Below are 13,127 nucleotides of genomic sequence, written 5' to 3' on the forward strand. Positions count from 1 at the left end.
GAGGCTTCTGGAGGATGCATGATAAAGCCAAAAGTTAATTTGCATCAGGGACTTTTCTGGCTTTAGAGAAAGCACAGAAATCTCTCTGAAATTGAAATTTGCCTGGAAACTTCTCGATTACTCTGAGGCTGTTTCCTCTACTTTGTTTCCTGTCTCCCACTCCCAAATACGCACATGCTTGAGAGTCAGCCTCAAGCAGGTACTCAGAGCCACTTACTGCTGCTCGGGCACCCTAGCCCAATGCCTCAGCCTCCCTGGCTTCAGTCCTGCGGCTGAGTGAATGTTCAAAAATTATTTTTGCAGAAGCTTCCATTGATTGTGCTAGCTCCATCTGTAGTGTGGTTATAATAACACCCAACTCAACTGGATACTCCATGAGATGCTCAGTAACCCAAGTTTCTTTCCACACAGCCTCTCTCTTGCCTAACATGTGTGGCTAAAAATCATCCCTTGTGCTTTTTTAACTGTTTTGTGTCCACTTTCAGGCAGATTATACAAAGCATGCGCCCTGAGGATCCGATTGCACCCAGGCACAGAGTTCCAAGGGAATGAAATAAAAAGACTTTTTTTTTGCGCGTACATTTCTATGTTAAAAATCAAAACTTAAAATAATACATAAGCAAAAACAAAACAAGAAACCAAGCCCCAGAAAAAAACAAAACAACCGCAAAAACAAAAACAAAAACTTTAATGAGATCAAAATGATGAGGGGAAAACGACCAGCTCCATTTAGCTTTGCTGCCCGATTTTTATTAGTTGGCGGCCTGATTTCTATTTTAGACCCAAGGAATTAAATGGATCAACCAGGGGGGTTTGAATTCCAGTATTTCGAGTTCCTGGGTTTTGGGAAGAAGAAGAGGTAGTGGAAAACCAGTAGCCAAATGAATATGCTTCTTATAATAAAATTTGAACAGAGCAGTGGGTGGGCCTAGAAGCAGTGACTGGGTAGGTTAGAATTCTCGCACGCAGAGAACCCCCCGCAAGCCCGCTCACACCCGGCCTGGCTCCGAAAGTCTCAGAATCCGAGTCTCCAGGCCAGATTTTCCCTCTAGCCATTCCTGGCCACGCAGCGCGGAGCCGCGAGCACACAGAAAAGGATGTCTTCATCGCCAACCGGAATGGAACGAACCCGCCCGCTCGGGAAGTACTGAGAACTAAAGGGTCCCTCCAGCGCCGGCCGCAGCCAGCATGCCTTGACTGCCTCCATCCCGCGCGGTCCCCACTCTCCAGGCGCCCCCGCCCTGCTCGGGTGCGCGCGCACGAGCCGGCGAGCAGGGGAGCTGTGCGCTCGGCAGCCTGCGGGCGGCGGCGGCCGACAGCCTCTCGGGGACAGGGTGGCCAGGAGCGGCGGAGGAGGAGCTGGCGCCGCCGCCGCTCCCCTCGGGCCGCGCCCCGCCCTCCGCCGCCACCTGCGCGTCCCCTCCGGGCTCCTCAGCTCCGGGGCTGTGTGGCTCTCGGTGCCGCAGCGGCGGTGTCACTGCGTCCGCCAATTGGGAGACTCGGCGTTTGGCTCCCGGGAGCGCGGGACGAGCCGCGCGGCCGGATCTGGCGAGCGGAGGGTGAGCCGGTGCGCGTCCCTCTCCGCCGCGTTGCCCGCGACGTTTTGGGAGGGGGTAGAGAACTGCTGTGACTTTTGAGGTCCGACTCCTTCCGGCCAGCCTCGCGACGCGCCAGCTCCGAGACAGGCCGGTGTGCCCTGAAGGCCCCGAAGGCTCCTGGCGCGGTTTGGGGGCTTGGAACGTGTCCGGGAGCCGGCGGCGCTGTGCGCGCTGGTGAGTTTGCCGGCGGGGTGGGGTGGACCCCGCGCGGGAGGCGGAGAGGACGTAGCGCTCGGCCCCGCGCCCGCCCCCTAGTGCTGCCTCCACTTTGAGAGTAATTGAGACTTGAGCGTGACTGCGGAGCCTCGAGGATGCGGGCGCCCCGAGCGGGCTTCCCCTCTGCCCGGCGCGATGGAGCGGGTCGGTGAGCGGAACAAAGGCGCCCGCCCGGGTGAGCGGGTCCTCCGCTGAAGAGCGCGGGTGGCGCGCCGCGACGGCCGCCTGCGGGCGAGGGTGGAGGCTGTGCGGCCCCAGGCGCGGCGCGCTCCGCCGTGGGCGGGCGGCGATCCCTGAGCCCGGCACCTGCGCGCCGCTCCCTCTGCGCCTCCCGGGCAGCCCCGCCTGCCGGCCTCGGAGTCTGCGGCGCCGGCGGCTAGAGGTCCAGAGGCGAACCACTTGCTGGTGCAGAAGAGAAACCCCCAAGTCCCTGGCCTTTCGCCGAGACGCCTGGAAGGGGCCGTGCGCCGTGGACTGAGCAGACGTCTGGGGGAGCACTTCTGCAGAGCGAGGGCTTCCATGTGAGCGATTCCGTTCTCTCCACCACCGCTCCGTCCTCCCAGCCGTCTCCGCCGCCCGAGCATCCTTGAGGTGGGGCGGGCAGGGGCTTGGATCCCTGCCGGCCGTCTGGTGTGTGAGGCTTGCACGGCCCCTGGCTGCCCCGCGCCTCGCCGGAGCCCGAGGGGGCGCGGGTCCGAGGCGAGGGCCGGCCGGGCTGTTTGATGGCTTCACTGAGAAGAGTCAAAGTGCTGTTGGTGTTGAACTTGATCGCGGTAGCCGGCTTCGTGCTCTTCCTGGCCAAGTGCCGGCCCATCGCGGTGCGCAGCGGAGACGCCTTCCACGAGATCCGGCCGCGTGCCGAGGTGGCCAACCTCAGCGCGCACAGCGCCAGCCCCATCCAGGATGCGGTCCTGAAGCGCCTGTCGCTGCTGGAGGACATCGTGTACCGGCAGCTGAATGGTAAGGACGCACGCCGGCGCCTCCGGGGCTTGGCGCGGGCGGGCCGGGCACAGAGTGAGCCCGGGGGTCCCTGTGCGCTGCGCGCTGTGCCTGGGAGCCGGCACATCCTGGCTCCCGCGCGCTCCTTCTTACCTTTCCTGCCCCGTCTCGGGCGGATGGCCGGGGCTGCTGGAAAGAACAACTTGCCTGATTCTTTTCCGTGCCCCACCTGCAAATTTGGTTTTATCCTGGAAACATGTCAGTACAGTTGGCTCCCGGTTCCCGAGTGCGGACTGGAAATCATTCCCTGGCGACTCCAGCCCGAGCGCAGAAACTAGTGGAGCGGCCAAATGGGACTGGAGGCGCGCTGCCAGACGTGTCGGAGGAGATAGTCTTAGAGCCCAGCGTTTGATGGGGGACTAGTAGGCAGCCGGGGAGATTGGAGGGCTTAGATGTCTGCAGACAAAGTCAAGGCCCCAGGTCGCGGAGCTAATGCGCTTAGGTAGTATATTGGAGGAATATGTCATCTCTTTATGAGGCGAGCTGCTCAGCTTAAGAACGAGGACTCCTCCCTTCCCGCCGCCTGCGTTTCTCCTTGGGGGCTGCGGAGGGGCGATTGTTAAAGTTCAGGGTGGGCCTGGGAAGTTTCCAGAATGTAGCAAAGCGAGATGTGGCATCCCATTAGTGACAATTGTCAGAATCTGTCCCATCTAAAATGTTGTGCTCAGTACTTCAGGAGAAGAGGGAGATTTTTTATGTGCTCTCGTCACACCTGGGCCAGGTCATTGGACACTCGCTGTCCCCAACGTCAGAGTGAGTGTTATCTACCTGAGTACAGGCGGGTTTCCAGGACGCGTGGGGTTATCCAAGGCAGATACATACTTAGGTACAGACTATCTCTTCCCTTTCTGAGCTTCTAACTCATGTTCTCAAACGAACTGCAGATAATCATGAAGAACGTGATAATAATAACTGATGGAATTCTTGCTCTGTGCCAGATGCGTGCAAAGACATTACAAGTACATTATCTCACTGTATGTTCACATCTGTCCAGCGAGGCTCCACCCATCCCCAGAGGGGAAATGAGAAAACTAAGCGAGGGGAGGTTAACTAAGTTGCCCTGTGTTAAATAAGATATAACTGCGCCCCAAACCGCTGTAATCGGAATAATAATAGAGTTTGGAGTCAGAACCCTGTGTCTGGTTGACCACAGAGCCTGTGTGCTTGACCTCTTAGGCACAAACTTCTATCCACGGTTTTTCCCTAAGTGAAAGGAATATTAGGTTTGTTGAAAACAGAAATATGTGGAATTGCAAATACAGACATATACCTTCTCACATTGGAGGATCTCAACTGTCTTCACTGTGGTGGCAAGGGGCAGGGAGAAGGAGGATGGCAAATGGTTCTTTTCAGGCTCACCAATGGTCTCTGCTGGGTACTGGGGGAGGGATGGGTTGGAGGGATCCCATGGTCAGATCTCTGGTCATGATCACCTGGTCAGATCTCTGAGCAGGTGAAAGGACGCTGCGGTGTTCTCGAAGCCATTTGACAGGTATCCAGGGGATGCCGTGAACTTGCAGGGTATATGGCCTGACTGTCAGGGTAGCCCATGGAAGTTATGCAGAAGCTCTTCTCTCAGGTGTCTGAAATATGGCACAGAATGCAACAAAAACCCATAGTTCATTTCTGGAGGAATCAGAAACTTACGGGGTGGCCTTATAATTTGGGATAGATTCCTGCAGTAGACATACCCATAGGAACTTCAAAGGATAACCTGGTTTCCCTCACTCATCAGGCTTTTCTCAGGGACACAGGTTTATTTTAGTATCAGTTTCTTTGTTTTATGTTTTCCTTTTTTTTCTTTTTTTTTTGAGACAGGGTCTTCTCACTCTGTCACCCTGGCTGGAGTGCAGTGGTGCAATCATAGCTCACTGCAGCTTCGAACTCCTGGGCTCAAGTCATTCTCTGGCCTCAGCCTTCCAAGTAGCTGGGTCTACAGATGTGCATCACCACGCCCTGCTAATTTTTTAATTTTTTGTAGAGACAGGGCCTTGCTAGGTTGTCCAGGCTGGTCTCGAATTCCTGGCTTCAAGCAATCCTCCCGCCTGGGCCTCCCAAAGTGTTGGGATGACAGGCGTGAGCCACTATGCCTGGCCCCAGTATTTGTTTCAATTAGGAGCATTAAATATTGTATAGCTGTACCCCAACTTCCCTCGTAGGAATGATAAAATTCTATAATAATAACTGATGGAATTCTTGCTGTGTGCCAAATATGTGCAAAGACATTACAAGTGCATTATCTCACTGTATGTTCACATCTGTCCAGAGAGGCTCCACCCATCCGCAGTTGAGAAATGAGAAAACTAGGTGAAGGGAGGTTAGGAGGCTACTTTCTACTTGCCACAGACATACATGAACCCACTGAATCTTTACAATGACCTGCGGGATGCGTGCTCTGACACCCGCCTGAACAACTTGCTCATAGTCACCCAGCTAGTGAGTGTCAGAGCTGGGAATTGAACCTGGAATGTCAGGCTCCAGAATGGAGGTTCTTAGCTCCTGCACCAGTGTCTCGATCTTCAGCATATGCATCAGAATCACTGAAGAGCCCTTTAACACGGATTTCTGGGCCTCCCGCCCAGGTCTGGGGTGGGGCCTGAGAATTTGCCTCTCTAACAAACTTGGGACAGGGCCCTTGACCCACTGCCCGACACTCTGCTGCCTACACCAAGCAGAGTAAAGGTAGAAAACCCACCCAACCTCCAAAGCCAGCTCATTTCAGGGACTTAAGCTGAAAGCTTGCTTCAGATCCGCTGGCGTCTAGCTTCCTTCTCTGTGGCCTTCTGCCCTGTAAACAGATCCCGGACTGGTGGAGTCAGGTGCTGTGGGGTGGGAAGGCTGAGTTTTCCTGACTTGCAAGTTGGCAGCAAGGCCAAGTTGAGAGCTTTTCCTGGGCAAGCTAAGAATGCAAGCTGCGACTAGGCAGATGTTATCATCCTGACTGCCTAGTGTCATTTGCAGTGACATGAAGCCTGCAGAAAAAGAGCAAGGAAAAATTGTGAAATATAGAGGGCTCTTCCTCTCTCTCCACCTGGCCCCTCAAGCACCTTCATCCTCTGCTGGTGCTTGTTTTGGGTAATGCGTGTCCCATCTGTTGATGCCCTCCGCCTGCTGCAGTGGGAGGCTGCTGCGAGAAGGCAAAGGGCTCCTAGTGCCTGGGGAGACGTGCTCTCTTGCTCTGCAGCCGGTCTTCATTCATTGCTCCCGAGGGTGGAGAAGGAAACCTTGACCTTAATGTTCTTTATTCCCTTGGAATTAATGGAGAGGCTGCTAGAGCTGGTGCACTGTGCATGTAAGAGGGCCAAGGCCACTTGGTACAGAGTGGGAGCCGGGCATTGTAAAGGTTGCTCAAGTTTCTTAAATCTTTCCTGTGGACTCCTGTGAAGACCAAGCAGGTGGGATTTATGGAGGGCTCTACCTCCTCCTGGCTTCTTCTTTTTTTTTGAGATGGAGTCTCACTCTGTCGCCAGGCTGGAGTGCAGTGGTGCGATCTCCGCTCACTGCAGTCTCTGCTTCCTGGGTTCAAGCGACTTTCCTGCCTCAGCTCCTGAGTAGCTGGGACTACAGGCACCCGCCACCATGCCCGGCTAATTTTTGTATTTTTAGTAGAGACGGGGTTTCACCATGTTGGCCAGGCTGGTGTTGAGTTCCTGACCTCAAGTGATCCGCCTGTTTCGGCCTCCCAAAGTGCTGGGATTGCAGGCGTGAGCCACTGCACCCGGCCATTTTGGACTTTTAATACCACCCCCATCCCTCTACAAAAAAATTTGTATTTTTTGTAGAGATGGGGTTCTGCCATATTGCCAGGGCTGGTTTCAAGTGATCCCATCCCCACCCCCTCCCCACCCCCGGCGTTGGCCTCCCAAAGTGCTGGGATTAGAGGTGTGAGCCACAGCGCCTTGACCATAATAGGCCTTTTAAGGGCTGGAACCATATTTTGGACTTTTTTTTTTTTTTTTTTTTTGAGATGGAGTCTCACTCTGTCTCCCAGGCTGGAGTGCAGTGGCTCCATCTCGGCTCAGTGCAAGCTCCGCCTCCCGGGTTCACGCCATTCTCCTGCCTCAACCTCCCGAGTATCTGGGACTACAGGTGCCTGCCGCCACTCCCGGCTATTTTTTTGTATTTTTAGTAGAGACGGGGTTTCACCGTGTTTGCCAGGATGGTCTCTATCTCCTGACCTCGTGATCCACCCGCCTTGGCCTCCTAAAGTTCTGGGATTACAGGCGTGAGCCACTGCACCCGGCCATTTTGGACTTTTAATACCACCCCCATCCCTCAGCACACCACAGCCCCTTGCACTTAATGGGGCACTTAAGGTTTATTGGTTGATCAAGTTGTTGGGAGCTAGTTTGAGGAGGTAAATGATGGCCAGATAAGAAATAACCTCAAGGCTGTAAAGTCTGGGTTAGGTTGGATGGATGTGGGGAGAGGTGGGGGCTGGGAGGACTCAGCTAGAGAGACTGAGTGTGAGGAAGCAAGCCATCTTGCCTGCGCCATCTTGAGGCTTGTCTAGTCTTCACCTTCCTGACTGAAGGGAATGAGATCCTCCGAGGCCCTCGGAAGTGAGCCAAGTTAGGAATCGGCAAGTTTCAGCGTGTTGTTGTTAAATGTGTGATTTCATAACATGAATATGGCTTTATAGTTAAGCCTTGAACAATGCAGAGATTAGGGACGCCAACCCTTGCAGTCAAAAATCCAAGTATAATTTTTGACTCCCTCAAAACTTAACTATTAATAGCCTACTCTTGACCAGAAGGCTTACTGGTAACATAAGCAGTTGAGTAAAACTTATTTTCTGTGTTGTGTGTATTATACACTATATTCTTATAAAAAGTAAGCTAAAGAAAAAGAAATGTTATTAAGAAAATTGTATGGGCTGGGTGCATTGGCTCATGCCTGTAATCCCTGTACTATGGGAAGCTGAGGTGAGAAGATCAGTTGAGGCCAGGAATTTTAGACCAACCTGGGCAACATAGCAAGACGTCATCTTTACAAAAATCAGCTGGGCATGGTGGTGCACACCTGTGGTCCCAGCTCTTCAGGAGGCTGAGGTGGGAGGATGTTTTGAGCCTAGGAGTTCGACGCTACAGTGAGCTGTGATTGTGCCACTGCTCTCCAGCCTTCTGGCTCAAAAGAAAAAAAAAAAAGAAAATCATGTGGAAGAGAAAATATATTTATTAATTGAGTAGAAGTGGATTATTGTAAAGGTCTTCACATTGAGTAGGCTGAGGAGGAGGAGGAGGAGGAAGGGTTGGTCTTGCTGTCTCGGGTGGCAGAGGAAGAAAAAAATCTATGTACAGGTGGACCCACGCAGTTCAGACCCTTGTTGTTCAAGGGGCCAACTGGGTATTCTTTTTTGTATATAAAATTAATTCATATTTATTGTAGAAAATTTGGAAAATCTAAAATAATTATACCAGAGACAATACCATGTTAAAAAAATTTTAAATGATGGCCTGTTGGCTTTGTACAAGCATTAAGAAAGTGGACCTAGTGGCTGGGCACAGTGGCTCATGCCTGTAATCCCAGCACTTTGGGAGGCCGAGGTGGGTGGATCACTTGAGGCCAGGAGTTCCAGACCAGTCTGGCCAACATGGCAAAACTGTCTCTACAAAAAAATACAAAAATTAGCAGGGCGTGGTGGCTGGTGCCTGTAATCCCAGCTACTCTGGAGGCTGAGGCAGGAGAATCGCTTGAACCTGGGAGGCGGAGGTTGCAGTGAGCTGAGATTGCACCACTGCACTCCAACCTGGGCGACAGAGCAAGATTTGGTCTCAAATAAATAAAATAAAAAAGATAGTGGACCTAGGGACAGACGGATTTCTTGTTAGAATTCTTCTGTACGTGATTTTTGACTTTCTATCATGTTTCTGTCACCGTCTGAGGAAGTTACTTATTTCTCCCATTTTAGAGGTGAGAAAGGTGAGAAACAGAGATACTATGTGACTTTTCCAGGGTGACACAGCTAGGGAAGGGCAGAGCCAGGTTCAGGAATAGCAGGGTACTTCCTCCCAGGAGCCCAGCACTTTCCTAATGAGTAAGGGGAAAGAGATGGAGGGGTCTGGAGCTTCACTTGCCCCTCGCAGGCTTCAAGCCTTAGAGACACCCTCTCTCCTCCTCAGAGTCCCCACGCAGGACGCACATCAGAGCTGTATCCCTGTGAGCCCACGGCAGCTCTGTCATAAGAAGAAATGCAATCGATTCAACTTAGGTACCAAATTTAGATTTCAGAAAGATATTGAATAGAAGTGGAGTTGCTTAAAGAAATTGAAAATCTTTGTAGAAATGGAGAGAAGTCAAAATTACCTCCTCCAGTTCTGCCCCCAAGCCACTCAGGCACTTGAAGTTGGAGTCTGAGCGATAGGAAACCAAAACGCTCCTATATAGCCCCAGCATACCACAACCCACCCAACAGAACTCCCTAGGCAAGGAAAGTGAGTTGGCACAGAGAGACAGAGGGAGAGATTTGCTCTCACAGGTCTCCAAGGTGGAGTCAGAAATTGAGGAATGGTGGCCGGGCACGGTGGCTCATGCCTGTAATCCCAGCACTTTGGGAGGCCGTGGCGGGCAGATCACTTGAGGTCAGGGGTTCCAGACCAGCCTGGCCAACATGGTGAAACCCTGTCTCTACTAAAAATACAAAAATTAGCCAGGTGTGGTGACGGGCATCTGTAATCCCAGCTACTCAAGAAGTTGAGGCAAGATAATTTGCTTGAACCTGGAAGGCAGAGGCTGCAGTGAGCAGAGATCGCACCCTTGCACTCCAGCCTGGGAGACAGAGCGAGACTCTGTCTCAAAAACAAACAAACAAACACCAAAACCAAACACAAAAACAGAGAGAGGGATAGCATTTGGAAAGCATCTCTGTTGATGAATGCCAGAGGTGGTCTGGTGTTATATTTCTGTTTTCTCGCAGCCCGCAGATGCTGGACTGTACCACCATTTCCTGCAGGAAGGAGCGAAGGGAGAGAGAGGGCACATGTGCATATTAAAATCAGTCACTTCAGGGAACATCAGAAGGAAACCAGGGCAGTTCAAGCCTTCATTTGCTGCACGCAGACATTCCACAGGGATTGAGGACAGGCGTGGGCCCTCGGTTGTGGAAGGCTTGGTCCCAGGACCAGGGCCTGGGTGCTAGAGGGACACCCACTTCCTTTACCTCCAAGGACTCATGGTGTCTTGTTGCAGCTGGTCCCTCCTGGAGAAATAGGGAGTCTTGTTCTTGGACATCCCTCAGATGCAGGCACATCTGTGTTGGCAGGTGAGTGTGACGGGCACCCTGCCAGTGGGGGCAGCTGCCGCCTGCCCAGCCCAGAGGTAGCAGGAGAGGCAGCCAGTGTCATTATCGCTGAAGAAACCCAACCCCTCTGACCTTTGCTAGTTGCCAAATCTGGAGTGTCCTTTGTGGAAAGGAAGAAAGCTCGATAATTACTTGGAGCTAAGAGTGACCACAGGAAGACAGAACGTGAGCACACCCAAGCCCAAGGCCAGTGAAAAAACAACCCAAGATTAGATGATCTGTGAGTCTTTTAAGAATATCTTAGAAGAACCAGGCTTGGTGGCTCACGCCTGTAATCTCAGCACTTCGGGAGGCTGAGGTGGAAGGATGGCTTGAGACCAGGAGTTTGAGACTAGCCTGGGCAACATAGCAAGACCTTGTCTCTACAAAAAATAAAAAATTAGCCAGACATTGTGGTGCATGCCCGTGGTCCCAGCTACTCGAGAGGCTAAGGTGGGAGGAACGCTTGAGCCTAGGAGTTCGAGGCTGCAGTGAGCCATGATTGCACCACTGCACTCCATTCATCCTGGGTGACAGAGCAAGACCCAAACTCTAAAAAAACCCCCCAAAACCAGTGTATTAAAAGGACACTCGGGGCCAGGCGTGGTGACTCACGCCTGTAATCCCAGCACTTTGGGAGGCCGAGGCAGGTGGTTCATGAGGTCAGGAGTTGAAGACCAGCCTGGCCAACATGGCAAAACCCTGTCTCTACTAAAAATACAAAAATTAGCCAGGCGTGGTAGTGAGCGCCTGTAATCCCAGCTACTCAGGGAGCTGAGGCAGGAGAATCACTTGAACCTGGGAGGCACAGGTTGCAGTGAGCTGAGATTGCACCACTGCACTGTAGCCTGGGCGACAGAGCAAGACTCTATCTCAAAAAGAAAAAAAAAAAACTGTGGGGCCCTCAGGAGATATTTCTTGAATGGATGCACGGACAGCTAGCAATGCTTCATAGTAGAGTATGGTCATTGTTATTTGCTTTGTGAATCTCAAACAAGGTGAGAGGAGGTCCTTTTCCTTGTAACTTTCTTGGACTCTTTGGACTACTTTTGGATCCTTCTCTCTTCCATGTGTTTATCTGAGCCAGACTCCATTTCCTTCTTCTTTCTCCTCGAATCCCCTGCTCCTCCTCTTATAATGACGGTGCCTTTGGCTGATGGCTTTTGATGCCTAGGAGAAAAAGTGGCAGCCTGTCTCTGTCAAACCCAATTACAGAACACGATGGTTGTTCATATCCATCAGTGAGCACTTCCTTGCTGCGAGGCGTAGGCTAGATGCTAAGAGTACAATGAGGTGCAGAGATCATGCTTACTTAGGCATTGTGGAATAGTGGGAAGATATCTTTGTGGCTTTACCAGGGATGCACCAAGTCCCTAAAGAGTATTAGACTGGCTGGGTGTGGTGGCTCACGCCTGTAATCCCAGCACTTTGGGAGGCCAAAGCGGCTGGATCACTTGAGGTCAGGAGTTCGAGACCAGCCTGGCCAACATGGTGAAACTTTGTCTCCACTAAAAATACAAAAATTAGCCGGGCTTGGTGGCACATACCTGTGATCCCAGCTACTTGGGAGGCTGAGGCAGGAGAATCACTTGAACCTGGGAGACGGAGGTTGCTGTGAGCCAAGATTGTGCCACTGCATTCCAGCCTGGGCAACAGGGTGAGACTCTGTCTCACAAAAGAAAAAAAGGAATATTACACTGAGCCTGGAAGTAGGGAGGCTTGAACTGGTGCACGGTAGGTGCTTAGCTGGTGAGTGCTGAATTTAAACAAGAACACTTACAAATTTTCATGCATGCACAATAGGTGCGAGGTAGTGAGACCACCTTGTGGAAGGTGTGAAAGCAAGTCAGAAGAAATGGATGCTCTTGGCTGAGTGCAGTGGCTCACGCCTGTAATCCCAGCACTTTGGGAGGCCGAGGTGGGTGGATCGCTTGAGGTCAGGAGTTCAAGACCAGCCTGGCCAACACAGCGAAACCCTGTCTCTATTACAAGTACAAAAATTAGCCGGGTGTGGTGGCAGGCACCTGTCATCCCAGTTACTTGGGAGGCTGAGGCAGGAGAATCGCTTGAACCCAGGAGGTGGAGGTTGCAGTGAGATGAGATCCCACCACTGCACTCCAGAGTGAGACGCTGTCTCAAAAAAAAAAAAAGAAAAGAGAAAAGAAACGGATGCCCTTGAGAGGTGGTCAGAGCCAGAAGTAGGAATCTGCATGAATCCTGGCAAGGGAACTGCGTGAGCAAAAGAGTGTGTGGGGACATGTGAGTGAAGAGGTGTGGTGGGAACTCCTTGGTGAAGTGGAGTTTGTTAGGAGGACTGGGTGGAGGCTGGACTGGGCCAGGTTTTGGATCCCAGGTTGGTTTGGACCAGGTCACTATGTTGACTTAATGTGACGTCATGTTGCGGCTTAGTCCATCTGGAGATGATTGGGAGAGTGGGTTGGAATGCAGCAGTAGAGTGGGGCATGGTGGCTCACGCCTGTAATCCCAACACTTTGAGAGGCTAAGGTGGGAGGATCACTTGAGCCTGGGAGTTCGAGACCAGCCTGGGCAACATAGTGAGACCCCGTCTCTATTTAAAAAAAAAAATGCAGCAGTGGGTATTGAGAGCTGGTGTTGCTGGCGTGGCTGGCCCTGCCATTCCTCTGAGTTCAGGACTCAGCCCAGCTTCTGAACCTCAGAGTGATTTTAGTTGCATGTCATTTACTCCCTCTGTGACTCCACGATCACATCCAGAACTAAGAGTCAACATCTGGAATTGCTGCATTTGGAAAATCTGATACAGCTTTGGGGATCTCTGACCTGAGCCCTCTCTCACGCTCCCACTTCTCTTACACCTTGTTGAGGTCCAGCCCCCAACCCTACCACTGTTTCTAACTCCCCGTGCTCCTGTCCTTCCATATCTGGCCTGGTGAGTCTGTCAGAAATCCCCTTGTCAGCTCCTCGAGTATCCTCACCTCCTTGTCATCCGTGGCATCCACCAGCAATCCCTGATGGTGGATCAGCTTATTCCTGGGGAATGTCCCACCATGGCAGGC

General features: G+C 52.2%; 1 protein-coding gene across 1 annotated transcript in view; it reads left to right on the forward strand.

Moving 5' to 3' along the window:
• The first annotated feature begins 1,431 nt into the window (after positions 1-1,431).
• Positions 1,432-13,127, forward strand: part of GALNT17 (polypeptide N-acetylgalactosaminyltransferase 17) — a 585,888-nt gene continuing 574,192 nt past the window's right edge. The window contains exon 1 of the mRNA XM_055292944.2: positions 1,432-2,774. Within this exon, the coding sequence (XP_055148919.1) occupies positions 2,537-2,774 (238 nt within the window). The 5' untranslated portion in view covers positions 1,432-2,536. The remainder of the gene's footprint in view (positions 2,775-13,127) is intronic.

The sequence above is a fragment of the Symphalangus syndactylus genome, chromosome 9 (genome assembly GCF_028878055.3).
Source record: "Symphalangus syndactylus isolate Jambi chromosome 9, NHGRI_mSymSyn1-v2.1_pri, whole genome shotgun sequence".
Taxonomy (NCBI): Eukaryota; Metazoa; Chordata; class Mammalia; order Primates; family Hylobatidae; genus Symphalangus; species Symphalangus syndactylus.